Source organism: Triplophysa dalaica, chromosome 2, assembly GCF_015846415.1.
Source record: "Triplophysa dalaica isolate WHDGS20190420 chromosome 2, ASM1584641v1, whole genome shotgun sequence".
Classification (NCBI taxonomy): Eukaryota; Metazoa; Chordata; class Actinopteri; order Cypriniformes; family Nemacheilidae; genus Triplophysa; species Triplophysa dalaica.
In genome coordinates this window covers 9417396-9439772 of record NC_079543.1, presented here as the reverse complement: position 1 = coordinate 9439772, position 22377 = coordinate 9417396, and the positions used below count along the sequence as shown (strand labels likewise).

The following is a 22377-nucleotide window of genomic DNA, read 5'->3' as shown; positions in this document are numbered from 1 at the left end:
TTCCAACTTTTTTGCAGCCATGTGACATCTGGTAACTGCATCTCAACTTCAACAAATAATTACCGTTTCTCCCTTTGACCCTAGTACAAGCTATTGTAAAACAGCTGAAGAAGCTACGACCTGTCTTAGGCTCAAGGCTGTATTTAATATTTTTTGTTAAACCGAGGTCTTTTGATCAAGTTCGACTTGGTGAAACTTATGGGATCAGTGGTGTAGTGTATAAATAACCAATTCTGCCACTTCGTGCAGCATTTGCTCATTAGCACCAGCTATCTGGGTGGGGTGCAAACGGAGCGTGTGAACAGCAGGTGAAAAAAACCTGAACGCTGTTGAGGGCTGATCTGAGAGCAGCGAAACACTCCGAAAAGAGACTGATGACATGCGCAGGAAGCCGAGTCAATCGAATGCTGTAGGGTGAAGGTCCTTTGGAAGAAATACTAGGCAAGAGGGGGCATGATTATATTAAGAAGATTACCAAATTGAGAAATCCGACTTTGGAAGTAAATGAACCCAGATTAGGTACAAACGGTATTATGGTCAATCTAAAGTGAAAGAGAAACTAAGCCTAATGTACCTGGCCACATTCATTATTAATTATGGTGAATCATTCTCAAGCGATTTTATAAAATAACTACTACAATGCACAAAAGGCTAAAACAAAATTTCAAACCTGCAACTGACTATACCCACTTAAGGTTTTGGCAAGCAATTTGGGGACATTTTCACTTGAATGCAATTACGACCCCATAACAGTTTAAAGGAACGCCTCTTCCAAACAAGAAAAAGCTATTTCAAAATTTAACTCATCCATATAGAAATGCAAGTTGTTAAACTTTGTGTTACAAAGCAGATACAAAGCGTGCAAGAATCACAAAATATTATTTATTCGAAAAGATCGATCCTGCTGACACACTTGCAGCTTGACGTTAATGCTATTTGGCTATTTTTACATTATACTGTTTATTAATGTTATTAAGTTTATATTTTGTACTTGTATGTGGATGTGGTATTCTAATATTGTAAATATTTATGAGAATTCACTTTCAATTTTAGAATGCACAATATTGTACATGCACAATGACAAGAAATTTCTATTCTACTCTATACTATTCATAGTTGTCATTTGGGTGAAAACTGCTGTTAAACCCATTTAATTTCGCCATTCATGTTTAGAAATTAAACACCAAAACAGTGGGATCTGACTTCTGTCTCCATGCCACTGTATATATGTATCTTGGCTATGAAGATATCTCCATAAATCGGACTTTTTCCGATGTCTACAACACAGCCACAGCGAAAACAAAAGCTCAATCCGTCCAGAAAATTTCAAGACCTCTCCGCTCCCAAAGTGCAAGCGCAGCACAACTACCGTGCATGTCAGAAACTATTTTAAGGCGACCGCACGATCTAAAAGCGAAAAGAAAATCTCCAAAACAAACAGTGGCTCCCTATCATGAAAAAATGCTTCAAATGGAAGCACGCAGAAGCCAAGGCCAAATGTACAAAACAGCAGCATAGGGAAGCACCGCCCTTTAGTAAAAGAACACGTTAGCCTATGACGATTCAGGCCACTAACTCGACCTGCAACAACACACATGACTGCTCTACAACAGAGTACATGAGGGAGGGGGAGAGAGAGAGAGAGAGGGAGGGAGGGAGAGAGAGAGAGGAAATATTCGCAGCTGTCTGCCTAGTGGTTAACAGAACAATAGGAAGAGTGTGTCCACTACAGAGAATAGCTTGAGAGCGGGACAGCAGGGTGTGCATATGTGGTAGTGACTTTGGTCCAAGGGGGGGCTGGGTGGGTGTGATGATTGCATTGTCCTTGAAAACACACACACAGCAGTGAGTTTCATCTACGACTGAAACTGCTTTCCACCTCTCTTTGACTTCCCTCCCCATAAAGCAAACAGACTCTCACAGAAATTCAGGAATGAGCGAACACGAACACACACACACACACACACACACACGCACACACACACACACACATTCCAGCCTGTATTGTGGCATGTCAGATCCTGCCTGGGCTTCTCTCACAGCTTGAAATTAGCAGGAAAACACTTCCCTTCCCTTATATGTCGCTCTTTCCCAAAACTGCCTGTGACATGCGTATGTCCTCATTCCGTCCCTCAGCATCTGATTGATGAATGAGCAACTGATGACTCACCCAAATTTCAGACCGTTTTACTCAGACACATGCATCATCTGGACAACAAAGACTACTGATACGATTTTCACTGTAACAAAACTTTGAACAAAGGATGGAAGGTTCTCTCCGGACTGCTCAATCTTGTTTGGTCAATCGGCTTGAAAATAAGTGGATAACACACTTCCCTTCTTCCTTATAAGGCACTCTATATAGGTCCTCTTACCCATGACATGACGGCATATACGTCCTCATTTTTCCTTAGCATTTGGCAAAAAAAAGTGTGTGCCATGACTTAACATGAGTAGTTCGGCTTCTCTGGAATGCTTTGTTCTGATTGGTCAACGACAGCATTTGGCAATCAAGCATGTGTTATGATCTGCACAATTAACTATTTTCCTATGAAACACAGTTTTTTTTGCATACACTATAACACCTGAAAATACACCTGAAATAAATAGCAAAACTTGTAAAATTACATGTTTTCCCAATTTTTCCTGTAAATTTGCAGTCCTCTTCTGAATTTTTTTTTTTTGGGCCGTGTTTGAAAAACATGAAAAAAAAAAGAAAAAAAAAGTAAAATTCCGCAACATTACAGTTTATTGACATTATATGTGGAAAATCTGTAAGAAAAATTCTGTAAAATTACATTTTTTTTACAGTGTAGCTGTTCTAGATTCAAATGCTGTGGTGTTTACTTCTGTTCAATAATAAAATAAACTCCTCAATAATCTTACATCATTGTACAATATCTAATCCATATTTTAGAAACATTTGTTGAGTAAGTAGCCCAATAAAAAGCAGGCTAATTGATATTTATAATTACAAAATAAAGGCCATAAAAAGTTCACATAATAACAACAGGCTAACTTGACGTGTATGCGGAATAAAGTCAGGTCAATTCAAATCCAACGCGTCACAAAGTCGACACTGACAACACTGCAAAGTGACATCATCAAACACACAACACAAAAAAGGTAGTGCTGCATGGTAAGTGTGATGTCTAAGTGGCTGTGTTTACTGTTCATCAACAGTTCACACAATACCTGAAGGCAGCTACAGTCTCGTATAACAGACCGTGTTTTTGTTTGCATATACGGTTTCAGACTGACAGGCACCATTTTTCCTTTAAGAGAAGCAAATTTTTAGTGACTATTAAAACTGAATCATATCATTTCCAGAATTCGGAAACAGTGTGTGGCAAAAAAGCATCCACAGGACACTTCCAGTGACAGGAGTTCTCTTCTCCTAAGGAGAAAACTGTCATGGGACGACTCTCTAAATAGGCCTGACCTAGAACAACCTGAAACTTGGGGAAAAAACATGATTTAACACCGCAGGTACACTACATTATATCTAAAAAAGCGTACCTTGCTGATCTATGCGTCACACCAGACATAACCCAGTTTGCTTTAGCATCCCTGGCACAAAACAACATCTGGTCAAATGCCAGTCCATATTAAGAATTTGTGATTCATCAAGTATCCAAACCCACTGGGGCCGCCCCGAGCACTGGCAGGATTACAGAGAAAAGTGTCCTACATCACATCATGAATGCATCACAGAGGCCATTTAACATCATAATTAAACGTCAAAGAACTCTTATGACGGACAAACCAAAGATAGGAACAAGAGCATTACGCATAAGCCACGGTAGACCCAAGTAATTCAATTTGTCAGGTGCTTAATCATGTGTGTCCTCTAATGGGATAGCAAAGCATTACACAGCTTAGCTATAAAGCATCCAAACTCTAAACACCAAGGGCTAACACTTATATTGAGATACTGACAAGATCACAAAAGTGCTACAATGCCATAATATAGTTTAAACGCATTATTAAGGACAAGTAAATAAAGCTTGCAATATAACCGAGTGCAGCTGGCAGCCGAATATCATACGATATGACCATCTAATGCATGTGGGAGGTGATACAGACAACAGCTGCTGACTTCTGCTCCAAATATGTGGATTATGAGAAGAAAAACATTAGGGGGCCATAATGTGCCTTTATAAGGAGACTTGGAGACAAAGTCAATACAGGTGCACCTTTAGGTCATTCAAAAATATTTGCTTCCTAGTGTTTGTACTTAACCACTCCTCGTGCATGCATGCATTTCTCAGTTACTGCTGACTCGGTTCACGCTGAAAGCAAAAGCACTACACCATCAGCACTGGCCTGCCTCCAAACTAACGCTCAGTGAACTTTGGTACACACAGCCAACTTATCCCCAATGCATTTTAGCACAATATGCGCTCCTAAAACTCGAACACGTATTGAGAAGGCAGTCGTTAAAGCCATCAAGCTTGGAGAAAGGGTTTATTGACCTTTCTGTCTGGACGCATCACTCAGCCACTAAACATTACAGCCATTATTGCTCATTCAGGCCGCGGGCGCCACACACCCGGAAGTGGGAGCGCCGGTGACGTAACACGTTTCAAACATCAACCTGAGAGGCCGTTACTCCAGGTAAAAGGTAAGAAGGAGGGACCGAATCCCTGTTCTCTTGCTGGGAGTTGAAAATCCAAAGTACAGCGAGCTAACCGCTGACGAACAGACTCGTCGTGCGCTTTTTAAATAACAGCGCTCCGTCCTTCCGCCTTTGAAAGACACACCCTGCTGTTAACATCATAGCCGGTCATTACTGCGGTCAAGCGATTTGGTTACTCGCCACTGAGGAGTCATCTTGAAAGACACACTTATCCCGAATAAGTAAAGAGTTACTGTAAACTGTAAGTTTATCAATTTGGGGATTTACAATTCTGCGTTTCATACCGGGCGAGTACACACATGTCCCCTTCTCATGTCAAGGTAGACGAGTGTGTAAGTCCCCAAACATTCCCGCTTTGAGGCTTTAATGTTTCTGATGAGCATCGGATCGCGAATGACAATGACTCACGCTGTGTCTCATGCGGGTCGTGGGGTAAATCATGCACTGTGTTTGTAACGTTAACCTCCTGTTCACACGGGTTGTGTGTAAATGAGAGTCACACTGGACCGCGCCTTTCCCTTCCCCCACCCTCACACCCTTCCACTAAAATTCCCACTCAACAGGTTCCTAAACTTTTTTTGGAGAGATTATTGCCCAGACCGGGAGTAATATCCAAACAAATTTCGCACTCTTTTTGGGAAAAAAACAGCTGGTTTGAGTCAAAGTCACGTAGGAGAGACGCCATCTCTGCACCTGCGCGAAGCGGAGATCGGTTCAGGTAAACACAATAACGGTTATAGTTTAAACCTGATTCGCATAAAGATCTGATTGTTGGTGTAAAATATCACATGCACCACACATTTATCTAAATATATAATCTCCACAAAATTCGCATTTTCATATTTATACATTAAGTATACTTAAAAAAATCCGATTAATAAAAGTTCAGACTACATTAGACGTCACGCTAAAAAAAACTTATTTATCCGAAACTCTTTAAACGGTTAACTTCCGCAAACTCAGGTGTGTGGCTTGGCCCGACCTGCGTTAACGTTACCTTACTGCGGTGAAAATTCCTCCCTCCTTGCATTACATTTATGTCCTTTCAATTCCACACATAAAGCCACTGTGACATCAAGCATCCCAAATATCATATTACTATACCGTCTGGAAAGTGCACAATTCATTTCCAACGAGACTAATAAACTAGTGAATTCGTCGCATTTATGTGACGGAAATAAGCTTATCTTCAACGCAAACTAAATTCATTTATAGAATCGTGTCTTCACCAGCAACATTAACTGTTAATACAAAACAACCACACTGATATGCATACAACCACAAACACAACACACGCAAGTAAACAGATAACTTTATCATCCGTGTAACGTTAAGTTAAAAATCACAGGACCGCAACCACCCTGGAAAAACAGGCAACGCACCGCTCAGAATACTATTTAGCACGAATGTATTACGAGATCAGAAGACCTGTGCTGTATATTTAGGCATAACTTTTTGAATTTTAGGAAAACAGAGGCTTCCTTCGTCCCTGTGATCATCGGCACCAAATGAAACTCACGCTCGTGCCGTGTCGCTTAGCACGACTGCTAACTCCACTAGCCTGCTAACATGGAGAGCTGGCTAACTTTGTTACGCTCCCAAATAACGAGGCCAAACAGGGAAAATCGGTGGACAACAAAGAAAGTCAAGAGAGATCAGAACAAACAGAAGAGTTTCCATAGAATCTGTCTACCTTTGGTTTTGGATTTGTTTAAGTCCCGATGTGAGGTCGTGGCCTATCGAAACGGGCTTCTCTATGGCCAGTTTCAGATTTTTCCAAGCGGTAGGAAGTGATTGTAATTCCAAACGTTTGCTGCTCTATATTTGGGCGTTTCAGCCCCACGCTACACCAGTCGCATTTGCCCTATTTTATGAGTCCGTCGTCTGTCGTGCGGCCTTTAACGTGCCTCCTCGAAAGAAATAAAACAAACAATTTGTTTGAGACGAACAAATTTAAGCACTCTTTTCAAAAACCCACCAATCTATCTCGCTCCCCTTGTGCACTCCTCTCTTCGCTCGTCGTCCCACCGTGAAGCGTCTGACCCCTCCCCTGTGAAAGTGGAGTTCAGCTTACCAACACGACTGGGCGGGGACAGGGATGAGTTTTCAATAAGCGAGGAAGAAAAACGCATCGAAATTTCATTGCAAATTTATTTTTATAATGTAAACGCCCTCTTCTCTCAGCGGTAGATATTGCGTTTTGTTCTTTGTTGTCGGGATCTTTGTATTCGATCACTGGTTTGTCACGTCACGAAATTCATGACAAAAACGCTCTTTGCTACACCTGTGAACTTGTCATATTTCAAAATCTCTTGAAACGCTATTAAGCTGTTCATTATTGGTTCAACACTACTTTAGATTTCATAAAGATAACATTTTTAACAATTGTCGCAAAAGGACAGAACGCTCGTTTGTGATTGTTCGTTCAATTGTTTTTCATTTGAAGCTCCAGGTTTTTACAAAGGTCTTCAGTTATGACGTCATTTAGAATGCTTCATAAATTCCATTTAAAAGTTTTTAATTTCCTGAATTATAATTTCAGTAACAAAATGCATCATGCATCATTTTTTATATTAATCATTCAAAATTTAATCTTCTAAAAGTGCAGAATTTCTGTTTGCATTTTCAACCTCTGGTGTAGTGTAACCAATTCTTACAAAAGTAAATCTCGACCAATTATGTTCATATCTGTTCCAGAATAGATAGTGTAGGTTATGGATTCCCAGTCTTTGTCCGGTCCTAACAACAGTTTCAATTGTCCATCTGATAAAACTGTGATATTTGAAATCCTATTAAAAGCTTATGAAGAATTATATAAATTCTATCTGATTACCAGAAGTCCATTAGACCAATCAAATTAAATTACATCAATTTCATTGTATCAGACTTCACTAATAAATTATGCTGCTAAATAACTCAATCAATTATGACATTTTGAAGAAAAAGTTCACATGTTATGTGTAGGACAGTTCCATAAAATCATATATTACTACCCTAAACATAGTTTCTTGTAACCATCATCATCATCGCGACTAAATTGACTCACAAGCATTCATATTTCATGATAGTTATCGGAAACTTCTGAATGTGTGACACAAGATTCCTCTCTCCCAGGAAGGGAGTTTGTGGAGCCATGTGCTTAGCAGGTGACTCAGGGTTGGGCTTGACAAACCTTACACGCCTTCTAGTGGCTAGGACACGAACCTTCAGTGGAACTCCTTGTTAGGATCAAAGGTCAGTCACTCTATTGGCCCCAGCGGGCACACAAAAGCATTCAGCATATATAGTGTAGGGAACTTTAAGTGATTTTTGAATAATGGTGCTGGTTAAAGGTCACATGGCGGATTGTTAGCCATTGGGCATTTGTTGCCAAAACTAGCCTCAGCAAGTTTAGGGAACAGTTTCACTGCTCGTCAAAGAAGACTTACCACCATTGTAGCAACTAACCTCCGCCCCACCCTGCCTCATTTTAGTTTTATCAGCTGAGCCTTTATCAAATATTTTAAAATGCCGGACATTGTAAAGACAGGCTTCCTGACTGTTGTGAGGAGTCTTTGGTTGACCCTTTTGAAACAGATTGATACGTTATGCATCAGGAGCATACACAAAATGAAGCAAATTAAAAGCATCTCAAACGAACTGGCTTTTCTCATAAGGGTGGCCTGGATATTTTATCCAGCTTTTATTATGATGTAGCATGTTGGTTCATTATTTACATTTAGTCATTTAGCAGACGCCTTTATCCAATGCGACTCACGGAGAGTTCAGGGAGCAATAAACATAACATATAGCAAAAAACATAGATATGTCATACAGGAGCAATAATACAATGCTTATACAAAGTAACTAGTTTCAACAAAAGCCAGACCTATACCTTGGTGGTATAGAATAAAAGTAGAATTATATCATTATAGTAATTATAGTAGAATAAAACAGAGGTTACACTAATGTGCACTGTGGGTCTCTGTCAAGATATGGAGCATAGCTGATGAGACCTGAGGGTCGACAAGCAAGAATTTCGTGTGTTCTATAGGAAATTCTCGAAATTCTAGTGAGATTTTTAGTCATTAGTATTTTTTGAGTTTTTGACCCTTTTGTAAACACTCTAGATTTTGCTGGTTTATTGCCTCGACATTTCTCAATCTGCAAGGTCCTACACATCAAACTCTCCCACAATTCTGTTTCTATTTATTTTATTATATGCAGAAAATGGATTAATAAAATTGTCAACCATTGAGAGAATTATCATAAATAAGGATTTTACCATATTTTAAAATACTGATTATTTGTCTGATTTCCATGCTTTTCTTAATATGTTTTAATAGGTGTTTTTTTCTCAGAATTATACCCATATACAATTATACAATTTTATTAAAGAAATTTAAATAAATTTGTTACATAAATCATTTTTTATATACCTTATATGTTTTGGGGCCTCAACTCTTCAGAAACGCGTCATTTTTATATAACACTGGGGGGCTGACGCCACAAATTTCAAATTCTATGACATGATTGACATAATTGTTGTTTTGTTTCATTTGCCACTGTACACCAGACACTCACACCTGTGTGATTTCACTTCTTATTTATTTGTATACGCATATTTAAAATAGTTTTATTTGTGTGTGATTATTCTGAAGTAAATGGACCTCAAAATGTATGTGTTTTATAGACAGATATGACAGAAAGGTTCTCTGATTACTGCAATATCTCACATTATTATATAATTAATGAATGTGATATTCCTGCGGTTATCTAGCGTATAAAAATAGATGGACTCTATTATATTGCCCAGAGCTCCACCTAGTGGCCATATATGCTTCTTTCATTTTGCCCCATGAAAAATGGACACCTTCGCTCTTTATTTCCCATGCGTGTGTAAACTGAAAAAACAACAGACAACACACCTGAAAAGCTCTAAGCAGTTTTGAGACAGCAATATTCAAGGTTTTTGCATTTCATATGAATTTGTTAATAAAATCTTTTAATTTTCTAAAAAAAAGTCCTAAAATGTACAAAAGGTATGGAAAAATACACCACATATTGTATATAACAACAGGAATATGTGAATAGCTCAATTTTGACCAAAAATGTCAAAGAGAACCGTATATTTCGAAGTCGATGATTTATTGACTGTATTATGCTAATAATTGTTTTTCTTTATTATATTAGAAACCACATCCAGACACACACAAACTACTTGAAGCTATGGATTTAATCAGAATAAATAAATGCTGGAGAACTACATCTGTTGTCTAAGATTATTTCTTGGTCTATATTAAAAACATATTAATTGAGGCTGAGTTTTGAAGTGGTGACACACCAGTACGTCACACACAGAAAAGTTTCTCTTATGTTTACGTAGATCAATTTTGTTCTCTCAGTGTTAACTCATTCATGATGCATGCATTCGTGAGGATTTCCTTTAGCTGACCATTCTGTTGTACATTCACATTTATGCACAACCAGATGTTTTTATTCCAGTGCATTAAAAAGTATTCATTTTATCAGTACAGTATGTGTGTTTTCCTGGGCATTGAACCCACGACCCTTGCACTGCTCTTTCAATGTTCTAGCTGAGCTACAGAAACATTTGTCGATCAGACTGTTCTTCTGTTTTGAAATAACGTTTGAACACAAAATTACTGATTACTAAACTTTATCATAAACTTCTTCAACATTGTTTCTGTCAAAGTCATTGTTTTGTCATTGATATCACACATTAAATATTGATAGCATACCTGCTATCATTTCCTGCACTTATTGATCTCATATACTATGCTCTTTGATGTTTTTGTCTGAGGTGATCAATAAATCCCTAGTGAATTTTACATTTACTGCTCCCATGTGTTGTTATTATATAGTGTTATGTGTTAAATATGTGTTAAAACACAAATCCTATTGGTTTCCTTAATTAACTGATGTATGAAGTAAATGTAAACTTCACTGAGTATATAATAGGGGAATTATACTGGAGAATCAAATAGGTTTACGGTCAAATAGCTGCGAATTATGTATATTGAAATTACCCGATTGACATGAAGCCTTGTTATTGCTGCGGGTGAGAAAGAATCCACGTAATGGGTTTATTTGAAACATTTACACTAGTTTATCCTTAAATCGGATGTTGTGTATATCAGTATTATTAATTATATTATCTCATCTACGTTACCCATTGTAGGGTTGGATGAGGAAACATCATGTTGTTTCAGAGAGATTAGTGCGCGCAGACATCGTAATCTGGATTAGTCAACTGTCCACAGAGTGCGCTCTTATGTCCCAACACTGACCCAATCTTTAGATTTAAACCAAATAAAAAAAAATAATGTTGTAAAAAACATCAGTTATATTTTGGTCAATTATTTCATAATAGCTATAAATTGACTAGGAAATAAATAAACGACATAACATGTTGTCTGCATTTTTTTTACAGTATTTCATGTAGTACACACCGTTAAAGCGTGAGGAAGGTAGGAGCTTTTCATTCAGAGCTTTGGCAGTGGAATAAACCGGTGTCATCAAAATCGGACTCCCCGTGAGATTATGATTTCCCAGTTTTTCCCACTTGTTCCGGCAATTTACAAATGAAGCACAGCCTGGACACATACTTCTGTATCCACTAAATATTATGTCATGTTGTTTACAACAGTCGTCTCTTAGGTCCCTCCTATGAGAGGAGCATGCACAACTTCAGAACGTTTTGTCTCGACCACATAACCATTTCTTCTTCTGGTGATTTGTAAGAGCAAAGGGACAAAGGGACAAATAAAAAGAGAGAGATTGATTTACATAAAAAGAGGTTGCATTAACAAACAAATATTAAGCAACGATTATAAAGGCAAACTGCTGTTGATATACAGCACACTCTTCTTACTCAAGTGAACAGTTCAAGAGGTGTTCCTGACTGTAGCCATGTGGATGCAGAAGATGCTGGGATGTAAGGAAACGAGGGTGAGATACAAGTTGACCCTGTCTACTGGCCTACTGGAATGTTTGTGTTTCGCTGGCATTGTGTTTGGTTGGGCATCTCTAATGTTTGTATTGAAGTCAGAGGGCTACTTCGGTGAACTGTGCGTCAATGTGACAAACACTAGTGGAGAAAAATCAGGTGAGGCTATTTGTCAACTTATTTTTTATATGCTACACTGCTTTTCATCGTTGTGCTTGGTTTTTCATTAGATTGCAGTCTGCAGGATGAGAATTTCTCCTTAGTCTTTACAGTTGCCTCGTTCATGAACAACTTTCTCACCCTGCCCAATGGATTCTTCTACGACCATTTTGGCACGATGGCAACGCGGCTTCTGGCTATGTGAGTTGGTCCCTCGTAGCATGTAAAATAGAGGTCAAACAAGAATTAACTGCACAACCGTATCCCTGTTTGAGTGACGGAGCCAAGGAGTTTATCTGATTGTGAGGGGGTGTGCTTTAAGCAGATAGTAGACATCAGCGTGGGTGTTTTGACGACTCCAAAAACAGGGCAGTCCATGTAGCAGCTGAACCATTACAACATTTAGCTTTTTGGATAATAACTTAAATGATTTGATTTAAACATGATTTGGGGCTTTTTTGTCCATAAAATCTGAAGAATATTTACATTTTCTGTTGTTTATTAATATGAGAGGAGCCCACAGTAAATAACACACAACACTTGAATCATAAAATAGTCATTTTTAAAGGGATAGCTCACTCGATAATGAAAATTATGTCATAATTTACTCACCCTCTTGTCATTGTAAACCTCTATGACTTTTTGAAGATTTGAAGAATGTTGGCAACTGAACACTGGCGGAACCCATTCACGTCTATTTTAGGGACACATTACCAATGCAAGTCAATGGGTAGTGCTGTTGTTAGGTTACTAACATTCTTCAAAATATATTTTTTGTGTTCGGCAAAAGAAAGAAAGTCATACAGGTTTGACCAAATGGTATGTAAATGATGACATCATTTTCATTTTTGGTGAGCTATCCCTTTAACAAACACACCACAGTTAGGCACAGTTAGGCAAACCCAGAATTATGACCTATCGTGCATTCATGTTTTATGTTTTTGTAGAATTCTTTATACCACAGGAACCTTGCTAGTGGCACTATCCAATGAAGGTATAGATCAAATCTATATTAATTATATAATAATATAATACATAATAATATAATTACAGTATATATATATATATATATATATATATATATATATATATAAATATACATACATACACAATGCTTATTATATACTAAATAGTACAAACATGCAGACTTTTCAAAGCATTTTTGTCATAACTAATCTCTCTTTGCTTTCCCATCAACCAGCTCTCTCTCTCCTGCTATTTCCTGCTTTATCCTTTATAGCTGCGGGGGGTGTTCTGTTTTTAATGACGAATATGCAGGTGTGTCTTTGAACAATTATATTTTATTAATTTTATAGTGCTCTTACAGTGTCTATTTTACAGGTGGGGAACCTGTTTGATACTCGCAGATCAACCATCATAACAATCTATAATGGGGCCTTTGACTCTTCATCGGTTATTTTTCTCATTATTAAGGTATGCAGTGCATTTAAGTAAGGTACTGTTATATTCATTACTTGTACATCTATGACCAGTTTTGAAATTCATGACACGATTTATATAAATCATAATTTTTGAAGGTGCTGTATGAGAGAGGAGTTTCTCTTCGCTCCTCATTTCTCTTCCTCTCAGCTTGTAATGTCATTCATCTCCTCCGGACGATCTTTCTCATGCCGAAGTCACACATTCCCTATCCAGTCCCAGAGAACTACACGTATGGGTCAGTGAATTATTTATAGTAGGCTATTGTGTCTTATGTATAACACACAGACACACACACACACATTAGGGTTGCCAAACAATTAATCACGATTATTCGCATCCAGAATACAAGTTTGTGTTTACATAATATATGTATGTGTACTACTACTGTGCAGATTCATTTTGTATTTATAAACACCAAAACATACACATACATGTTTAGGAAATATTTAGAAAATTTAGGAAATATTTAGAGATTTATTTATATTTACCAATTATTTAAATTATGTATAAACATTTATTTTGTGTGTGTATATAAACACAAAATGAATATGCACAGTAAACAGACATATATTATGTAAACACAAACTTTTATTCTGAATACGATTAATCATTTGACATACATAAAAACATTTAGGCCTGGTGTCACAGATAAGGCTTAAGACTAGTCCCAGACCAAAATGAATGTGTGACCTGTCTTAACTGAACATAATTTGCCCATAAATATCTTAAAATATGTCAGTGCCATTGTTTTGTAAATATCTTAATATCTTAATCTATATAAGGCATAGTCCCGGTTTAAGAAAAGACCTGTCTGTGAAACCTGGCCATAAAACAACGATGGTACTTCTACGTATTTTTTTTTGGCCGTGGTATCAGATTTTTCCATGGTGTAGCACCCTTGAACTACTTTAATATGTACTATGTAAATATCAAAGTACATTTCAGTATCATGTATATACTGGAATTCCATAAAGTAACCATGATTTCATTGCTGTTTGTTTAAATAAAGGATTTTTTATAGTTAGTAAATTTAATAGGCTAAATATATCATACACAATTCACACTCTTAAAATTACTCATATGTGATATTGTTTTGCTTTTTAGCATGAGCTGTGCGAAATCAAACAGCTACAATGTTGAAGAATACGAGGCAGAGCGAGAACAGAGTTTAGATGAAGGCGGATGTGAAGATGATGAGCCACTGGAGACTGCAGACTCGCCAGACAACTCTGAGAAAGGTACTAGTCTGCCATCATACTGCAGAAATTACATTGGTTACTGAAAATGTTCTTTCAATGGTTTAAAATGAAATATGGAGCAATTAGAGAACCTAAAATCACAGTGTCTTCTTTTTTATAGTGAGCTTAAAGAGCTGTTGTTTGTCCTGGTTCTTCTTGTGGCACCTGGTATGGCTGTCAGTCATGCAACTTCGACATTATTTCTTCATTGGGACTCTGAATCCAATGCTGAACAGACTGGCCGACCAAGACCCAGTTACTGGTATTTTCAATTAAATTGCATGTATCACAAACTTTGGTCCTTTTTCATTATGGGAGGAATGTGTGTAGATTGTTTATAGTTAAAGGTCACAAAGAAAGAGCATCATAACCTAATTTTGTTACAGACTAAAAAGCAAGTTGACCAAAGTCCATCCATGATTTTTCTTCCTTTCTCAGTGAGTCAGTACACCAATGCGTTTGCCTTCACTCAACTTTGTGGAGTTCTCTGTGCTCCCTGGAATGGTCTTCTGATGGACAGACACAGAAGAAGACCACTAGCTCCAGGTCAGTTGACCAAGACGTGCAAGATCCAACCTTTTATTGACACATTATCTACCAAGGATACAGGTTTCTTCATCGTCATTTTGTAGGCCTGTCAGAACGAGAAGCAGACCTGCGCTCCTCCATTCTGTCTCTCCTCCTCACCTCCCTCCAGTGCCTCCTGTTCTCCATCTGTGCCAGCGTTCCCCTCCTCCCACTCCAGTATCTTACCTTCATCCTTCAGGTCCTCAACCGTTCCTTTTTATATGGAGGCAATGCTGCTTTCATCAGTATAGCGTAAGTTAATAGAAGTTTATGAAAGGTTCAGACTGGAGTTCATTGTAAATTTAATAAATAGATTGAGTAAATTCAGTGCAACAAATGTGAATTTCTCACAGGTTTCCTGCCTATCATTTTGGAAAGCTATATGGTCTGGTGATGTCTCTCTCTGCCATGGTATCTTTGCTACAGTATCCATGCTTTGCTCTCAGCACAGTTCTTGGAGGAGATCCCTTTTATGTAAGGAAGGAACAGATCTCCCAAAAATTCTGCATTTTTTCCCCATCGAGTTGTTCCAAATCTGTATAAGTTTCTTAGTTCTGATGAACACAGAGAAATATATTTGGAAGAATGCTTGTAACCAAACAGTTCTTGGCCACCATTGACTACCATAGTAGGAAAACTGCTTTGTAATTGTTTGTATTATATGATATTTTGAAGAATTTACAAAAGCAAACAGTTTTGGGGCACTTTTGACTACCATTGTAATTTTCCTACTATACATTTACTATACATTTCCTACATTCCCAATATGCGCATGTGTAAATTTGCCAAAATACTTTGACTTACTATGCACTTTATAAGTAGACTGTCTTTCTGTATTTCTCTTTGTAGGTGAACATCATGTTAACTGTCCTGACTCTTCTAGCCTTCATACACCCTCTTAATGTTTTCCTTCGCTGCAGAGAGCTGACAAAACAACGAGAGAACTTAAAGAGTGTGTCAGAGTGCTCAATAACAGAAACATCAATGTATTAACTCAAATCATGTCTTTCATCTATAGGAGCATTTGTGATATGATTATGCATATATATCTATCTAGGTATTTTATAAAATGACAAAAAGAAAACATTACAATTGTGCTTATTATTTTGTATCACTGTCTTTCTAAAGATAAAAAAACTTAGAAATGAAACGTGATAGCCAGAAATGTAATATAATTTAATTCAATGTAATATCATTATTAAATATTTACAACCTTTATTAGTACAGAAATTACAATTTAAGACAATAAAAAGTTGTATACTTTGCTGTTAATGAACAGAGCAATATTAAGAAAAAAAACATTGGTTTCCACATAACAATGGGACACTTTTTACGGCAAAATGGGATTCAGAGACATGGGTCCTAAAAGATCTCCAAAAAATGTTGTGTGATAATCAATTGTGCATCAGTGCCAATAACCCTTGAAGCATTAACTTTTGAAGCATCATGTAGTAACCTTAGACCCATTAGCCAATGGCCTGTTGTCCAAAACAAATAATACTGATTGATTACTGCCGCTGCGTGCTCTCACATGTTCAAAACAGTGCATTCAGTTGACTGATCAAGAATCAAGAATTTCATGTAAAGATTTGACAGAAAACATGTTGCAGGCTATAGTTTGCACTAGATGAAACTTTGTATTGATTTGTTTTGGTCTACAGTCTGATTTGATTTTATCTTATTTTAAGCCATAGTTAATGTGCATCATTGAAAATTTGGGAAAAACATGAATAAATAAAATATTTATGGAACACTTTCCCTCTTTGTCAAAAAACAAGCAAATGTATGAAAAAGTTCTTTTGGAAAAGTGCTATGGTTTAGATAAGTAGCAATTACAAGGTTTTTATTTTAAAAATATGTACTGCATTACACTTCTCACAACTCCCTTTTTAGTACATTCTCAAAGTTAGCGAGACATCATTCGCACAAACTCTGTGAAGGGAAAGATAAAAAATAGGTTTAGCAGTCCATGCATAAAATGTATATTCAATTTTAAACCCTTGTCCATAATAAAGGATGAGCATATTTGCATTCCATTTTTTTAGGTTTGGACTAGTTGTAGTTCATTATGTTGTCTCAGACTAAGCCGTGATCACTGGCATTTGATCTCAGATATTTATTTTAGGTGAATGCCATAGATGACAACTCTCACCTTCAAAGTCGACCAGCCCATCACCATTGAGGTCAACATCCCTGAGGATTTCGTCAATCTCTCTGTGGTTAAGCTGCTCTCCCATCAGTTTCTTCATGGCTTCCCTTAGTTCAGCCAGACTGATCTGACCATCGCCATTAGAGTCAAACTGAGAGAAAAGTGTTTAAAAGAAAGTTTTTGACATATAAAATGAATAAATGCATCCATTTCTGTCCACCAGTTCACAACTTAAAGGAAGATCAACGTTTTATCTACATGATGGTTTCATAAAGAGACCATTCACATTGTTCAAAAGTCTAATACCACATTAAAAATTTGTGATACAAAATCACTTTTAATATGGAAATAAGTTTTTGATAAATATAGAAGAAAATATTTTAACATAAATCGAATAAGGAATATTTTTAATTCTGCTTTATTTTTAGGTCACTAAAATGACAACGCTCTGTGTCTGGTTATCCTTCTGGCTAGTAATATAACAATTAATGTTAATATTAATTCATGTTAATATTTTATCGTACATGAATTGTACTTGATTAAATTAAAACTACTAAAAAGTTATTGATTATTTTGCGTAGGACTACCGGAAGTTATAAATTTGGGCCACATACGTTTGTTGTTGCCCCTGACACTGTCTATAAAAGTGTTTAGTATTAGATGTGCTAAACACAAAATGTAAACAATGCTTTATTTTATGCTATAAATTTATTCAGTAGCATGAAACACCAACCTCTCTAAAAGCCTCTCTCAATTCTTTCACCCCGATCATGTCTGCTGTCTCTGCCAACATCTTTGGTCCCATCAGATCTACAAAGTCCTCAAAGTCGACTCTTCCACCACCTAATGGACAAAGATGTTTGTGTAAGTATCACGTTTTACCTTTAAAAAAAAATTACCTGAGATCATAAAAATGACATTTCATGCAGTATGTAATGTTGCCGTGTTTGAATGTAAGCAGTCTGCCAAGTTGTAAATCCGAAGGTGAATGAATAACAAAGTTATTGGCTTGGAAAAAAGTGAGTCGACTCTCAATCACGCGAAAGAGTCGTGCCCTAGTCCGATCCACGAACCGCCTCAGATACAGACACTACATATAGTTCTCGCCTACGTTTTGGTAGGACTGCCCGCAAAAACACTTTAGCTGTATCACTGTAGCTCTTGAGCCTCATTCGCGGCAGACCAAACCATCTGACCTATCACATCAGACTAGGCTAGCGGAATGGAGGGGATTAGACAGATGAATTGCGGAACAAATCATTTAAGAGTCAGTCAAGAAGTAAGGTAAGAATAACTGCCTTTTATTACGAAATAATAGAGTTTTTACACCTTCTATGCACATAAACTTGTCGCTGGACACTCCATAAACCAAAGTAGGAACTTGAAAATCCCAAGGTATGCACTCTTTAAAACCTGGCTGTTCATGTTCATCTTTTCCTACCTTAAACTCTTTTACTTATTCTAGAATCTTATTATTGGCTCCTTACTAGACTCCTCCATCGCTTTGAATATGAATACATGCGAGTCTTACAGATCTGCTGACTGAGTTCAATCAGCTCCATCTCTGTGGGCATGTATCCCATCGTCCTCATACACTCGCCCAGATCCTTACAGCTAATGAAGCCATCTTTATCTTTGTCAAACTCCCTGAAGGCTTCCTTCAGCTCTGAATGAAGAAGAGAGAGGGAATCTTCTTTAGTGTGTTGAAATCAATATCTTAAGGGATAAAGGTATAGAGACCACCACCATTTGTTAAAGGGACAATTCACACTCATTCCCAACTAGTAGCCCCTGTTTATTCTTTCTGCTGGGGAACACAAAAGGAGATAACATATTGTTTATTTATTTTTTCGGGTGAACTATCCTTTTAAACGTACATTGACACTGTAGGTAGATACAGACAAATATATAGAAAAAGGCCATTGGGATTGAAGGAAAGTAGTCAATACTATTTTGGTTAGTGGGTAAGGTAAGTCAACAACATAAAACACATCAGTGATGTTGGATATTTCTCAATACCTTCAATTTCCTCTGGACGTAAATCCCTGTCCTGTAATAATTGTAGGTTTCAAAGAAACATACAGAGACAAACAGTCAACAAATACATAAAAAAACATACAGACTGGATGTTAGGTGATCAATGGTTAAAAAAAAGAGCTCCCAATGTATTTTGGCATAGATTTTGCCATAAATTGGAGTTCCCAATTTAACATTTTGTTAATTTATTATATGTGCTTTTTATATATTTTAATAACCTAAATAATGCAAACCTTTTTAAGATCTGCTTTGCATTTCAACTGCGCTTCTTCTCATAAATCAAATCTCAAAAGTCAGGTTTATACAGTACATTGGAACAGCAAACCTCAGCCACACCTGTCGTGTCGCCCAACACAACACAAGCAAACAATTTTAGTAATATGCTGACTTATTGTGTGAGGCTTGAACTGTATATATTGTTGACACAAGTGTAATGCTATCATCAACTGTATTTTAGGTTTTAAGGACAGACAGGTTTTTGTGTTTAGTCAGGGATTTCTAGTTATGGAAATTGAGTCATCATTGCACATCTTAACTCCATCCAAATATGAACAAGTCAACAAGCAGAAAACTCCCATCCCTAAAACCAAATTTATGTAAGGTAATAACAAATGGCAGATTGATTTAGATCTGTGTTTTGGCAGTGGTCATCCAGAACATATTCCCACAGCTGGCGAGTATTTAGGCTGATTACTACCATGAACTGGCAAGCGTGATGCAAGCAGCAGTCTGATGGGGTCACGACAGTTAACAGATTACAAGGGTCCGGGTTGCCAGGCAACAAATAGAGTTCAATGGAGTTCAATCTGCTTTGTACTCATATCCAATATAACATGTCACTTTTATACATCTTCACGTTTTAACATGAGTTTTAATGACCATTCTTTTTTTCTCTTTATAAAGATACAAACCTAAAATACAAGGATTCCTTAGGAAGTCTCAATTTAGTCTTACCGTGCTTGGCACTAAGCACACCCTGAAATATTTTGGGGAGACTGTCCAGAAATCATTAGATTAGAATAAAATATTAGCGTTTCTTTACACTTTGATTCAATAAAGCCACGTGCCTTTCATTTCTCAAGTGAAATTTACTCATCCTATAGAAGCTGTTTGTTTTGATGTTATAATACTACATGAAAAAATCCTGTTTTGTTCTAGTTGCAGTTTAATAAGAAGAGAAAAAGACATAGAAAGTCATAGAGGTTTGAAATGACAAGAGGGTGAGTAAACGATGACGGAGTGTTCATTATTGGGAGAACTATCTCTTAAGGAAGTGATGGAGGAAATGATGGAGGGGATTATGGGACTTGACTCAACAAATCAACAGAACATACGATGCACCAGAGAGATAATGTTTAGTAGTACTTGTCAATTTATGTGGATCTCGAGAAAGGTAGGTGCGTGCACATACGATTTGAGCGTGAGCGAAGCTCTGCCGGAGAAAAATGCAGGCGGGGCCCACGATGTTATGCAGGACGGTACAGTTCTGAACCAAAGCACATATGGGCTCTTCAAACTGCCCCCTTTCCCCTAACTCTTCATCATCTTCCGCTGCAGCGTCACCACTGCCCCCTAACAAGTCAGATGCCAGTGGCACTCCGCTGCCCTTCATGGGTAGGACCCCCTATGTGTGGAACCATTTCATTATGCATCGATCTATGTAATCATGCAATAACTGATCATCTGACCCACAAAATGAGTTCTTGTGATGTTATTAAATCAATAAACAATCTTTAAATTTAGCTAAAACTAGTTTGTTTAGATGTTAATCACACAAAGCTAAAATGTGTAAATTACATTTTGTTCAACACACATAGAACTAGAACATAAATATGTTAACCTATTCTAGCCGAAGTAAATCAAAGTCCAACTCTACAACCTCTACAAAACAAAACTTGATCTCTGTCCTCTCTGCACGTTTCGCCATTTAAAAAGATTTTCTTACCTTCTTCATGCTGCTTCTTTTTGATGGCTTTGCTCCCATCATTTGTGTTCCTCTACTTCTCTCTGATCCAACACTTTCTTTCCTTTTCCATACCACCCCCTGCCTCCTCCCATCGCTCACTCATGGTTCCTGCTCTCGAACATTACGTAAGATTTAACGCCAAAAGCGAACCCCATCCTCCCCAGAGGTGAGGGGTGATGTCAATATCACTAAAACAGTCTAATGTGCAGGATGTTTTTGGAGCAGCGAGACCTGCTTCTTCAGCCAGCAGTTTATTCAGTACACGCTAATCCCGATTCTCTCATTTTCCATGATGCATCTGTTGTACATTCTCTCTCTCTCCTATTCTGAGTGAGAGAGAGAAAAAGGGTGAGAGAGAGAGATGGGACAGTCATGGGTGAGAAAGGCCTTCATAATCCTTAACATTCCAGATAACATTGAATGTGGAATGCAGCCGGCAGCGCTGATGAGAAACTGTTGGATTGTAGAAAGAGAGAAAAGGTAGAAAGTCATCAGATGGTCTTTAGAGGGGTGATGAGCGAACAAGATGACAGATGAAAAGATTCACAATAGTCAGGCCAGTCTCAGCTATAGAAAACCGACACAACGTTTTCAGAATTAATGGGATTTAAGCCAACGACTCAAAACTGAAAAACTATTATAGGAACCATCTCTGTTTTACGAGTTTTCTGTAATCTACCCACTACCCCAAAATAATATCATGTCCCGTGAACTTGTTCTTGGCCACAGAGGTATCATTACAAATGAACTTCAGAGAGTTTATCATGCATCACAACCAACAAACACTAGAAATGAAAGGAGGATTGACGTCTATAAGATTAAAGGGGTTTAAACATGTTAGGGTGACTACAAAACCTGTTTTCTTCTGAGATCCGTTGCCCTCTCACCCCTTCCACTCAGCACTGAGAGGAGATTTTGGTCCAGATAAAGGTATTACTGTTTTCAATCCCACATTCGTGCAGCATTACCATTTAATCTCTTTAAATTCTATGATAGACTTTTCTCTTTTTTCTTATTACAAGACAAAATTGCAGAGCATACCAAAAGCAGCTATAATAAAGTAAAATAATAGAACCTACAACATAACTCTTTCAGATATTTATGTGTTTTCACATATTAGATGGTTCAGCATTGGTGTTTATTGAAGGTTTATTTGTTGATTGATTTTACACAAACCAGGATGTTTGATGTATAAAGTGTTTGATGTATTATTTTAAGACTATTTAAGGG

At 37.4% G+C, this 22377-nt stretch overlaps 3 protein-coding genes across 12 annotated transcripts in view; 1 reads left to right on the top strand and 2 right to left on the bottom strand.

Moving 5' to 3' along the window:
* ctnnd1 (catenin (cadherin-associated protein), delta 1) overlaps positions 1-6739 on the bottom strand; it is a 29210-nt gene extending 22471 nt beyond the window's left edge. For 4 of the 9 annotated variants that reach the window (XM_056737157.1, XM_056737147.1, XM_056737172.1 and 1 more), the window contains exon 1: positions 6333-6676. The gene's annotated coding sequence lies outside the window, so the exon portion shown is untranslated. Of the gene's footprint in view, positions 1-6332 lie in introns of all 9 variants that reach the window. The other 5 variants (XM_056737130.1, XM_056737166.1, XM_056737138.1 and 2 more) reach the window with 4 other exon arrangements.
* On the top strand, positions 4066-16860 carry slc43a3a (solute carrier family 43 member 3a). Its single transcript, XM_056737208.1, has 14 exons — positions 4066-4624; positions 7754-7873; positions 11073-11747; positions 11819-11948; positions 12695-12741; positions 12949-13025; positions 13089-13181; positions 13286-13425; positions 14295-14428; positions 14550-14690; positions 14867-14974; positions 15061-15247; positions 15349-15469; positions 15845-16860. Exons 3-14 carry the CDS (start codon positions 11552-11554, stop codon positions 15986-15988), a joined length of 1518 nt encoding a protein of 505 aa, XP_056593186.1. The 5' UTR covers positions 4066-4624; positions 7754-7873; positions 11073-11551; the 3' UTR covers positions 15989-16860.
* cabp2a (calcium binding protein 2a) lies at positions 16790-21236 on the bottom strand. Of its 2 annotated transcripts, XM_056737219.1 has the most exons (7): positions 21127-21168; positions 20593-20805; positions 19164-19194; positions 18676-18810; positions 17878-17987; positions 17148-17295; positions 16790-16927 (listed from the first exon to the last, which is right to left on the bottom strand). In XM_056737219.1, exons 1-7 carry the CDS (start codon positions 21166-21168, stop codon positions 16902-16904), a joined length of 705 nt encoding a protein of 234 aa, XP_056593197.1. In that variant the 3' UTR covers positions 16790-16901. The 2 variants fall into 2 exon arrangements, with proteins under 2 accessions (XP_056593197.1, XP_056593203.1); XM_056737225.1 differs by lacking the exon at positions 20593-20805 and having other exon boundaries at positions 21127-21236.
* Between the last annotated feature and the right edge of the window lie 1141 nt (positions 21237-22377).

Coding starts and splice junctions, on each gene's coding strand:
- slc43a3a (XM_056737208.1), top strand. CDS start 11,552: ATGTGGATGCAGAAGATGCTGGGATGTAAGGAAACGAGGGTGAGATAC. Junction 13,182..13,285: donor TTATTTTTCTCATTATTAAG/GTATGCAGTGCA, acceptor TAATTTTTGAAG/GTGCTGTATGAGAGAGGAGT. Junction 13,426..14,294: donor CCAGAGAACTACACGTATGG/GTCAGTGAATTA, acceptor TTTGCTTTTTAG/CATGAGCTGTGCGAAATCAA.
- cabp2a (XM_056737219.1), bottom strand. CDS start 21,168: ATGATGGGAGCAAAGCCATCAAAAAGAAGCAGCATGAAGAAG. Junction 20,806..21,126: donor AAAGAAGCAGCATGAAGAAG/GTAAGAAAATCT, acceptor TTCCACACATAG/GGGGTCCTACCCATGAAGGG. Junction 18,811..19,163: donor ACGTCCAGAGGAAATTGAAG/GTATTGAGAAAT, acceptor TTCTTCATTCAG/AGCTGAAGGAAGCCTTCAGG.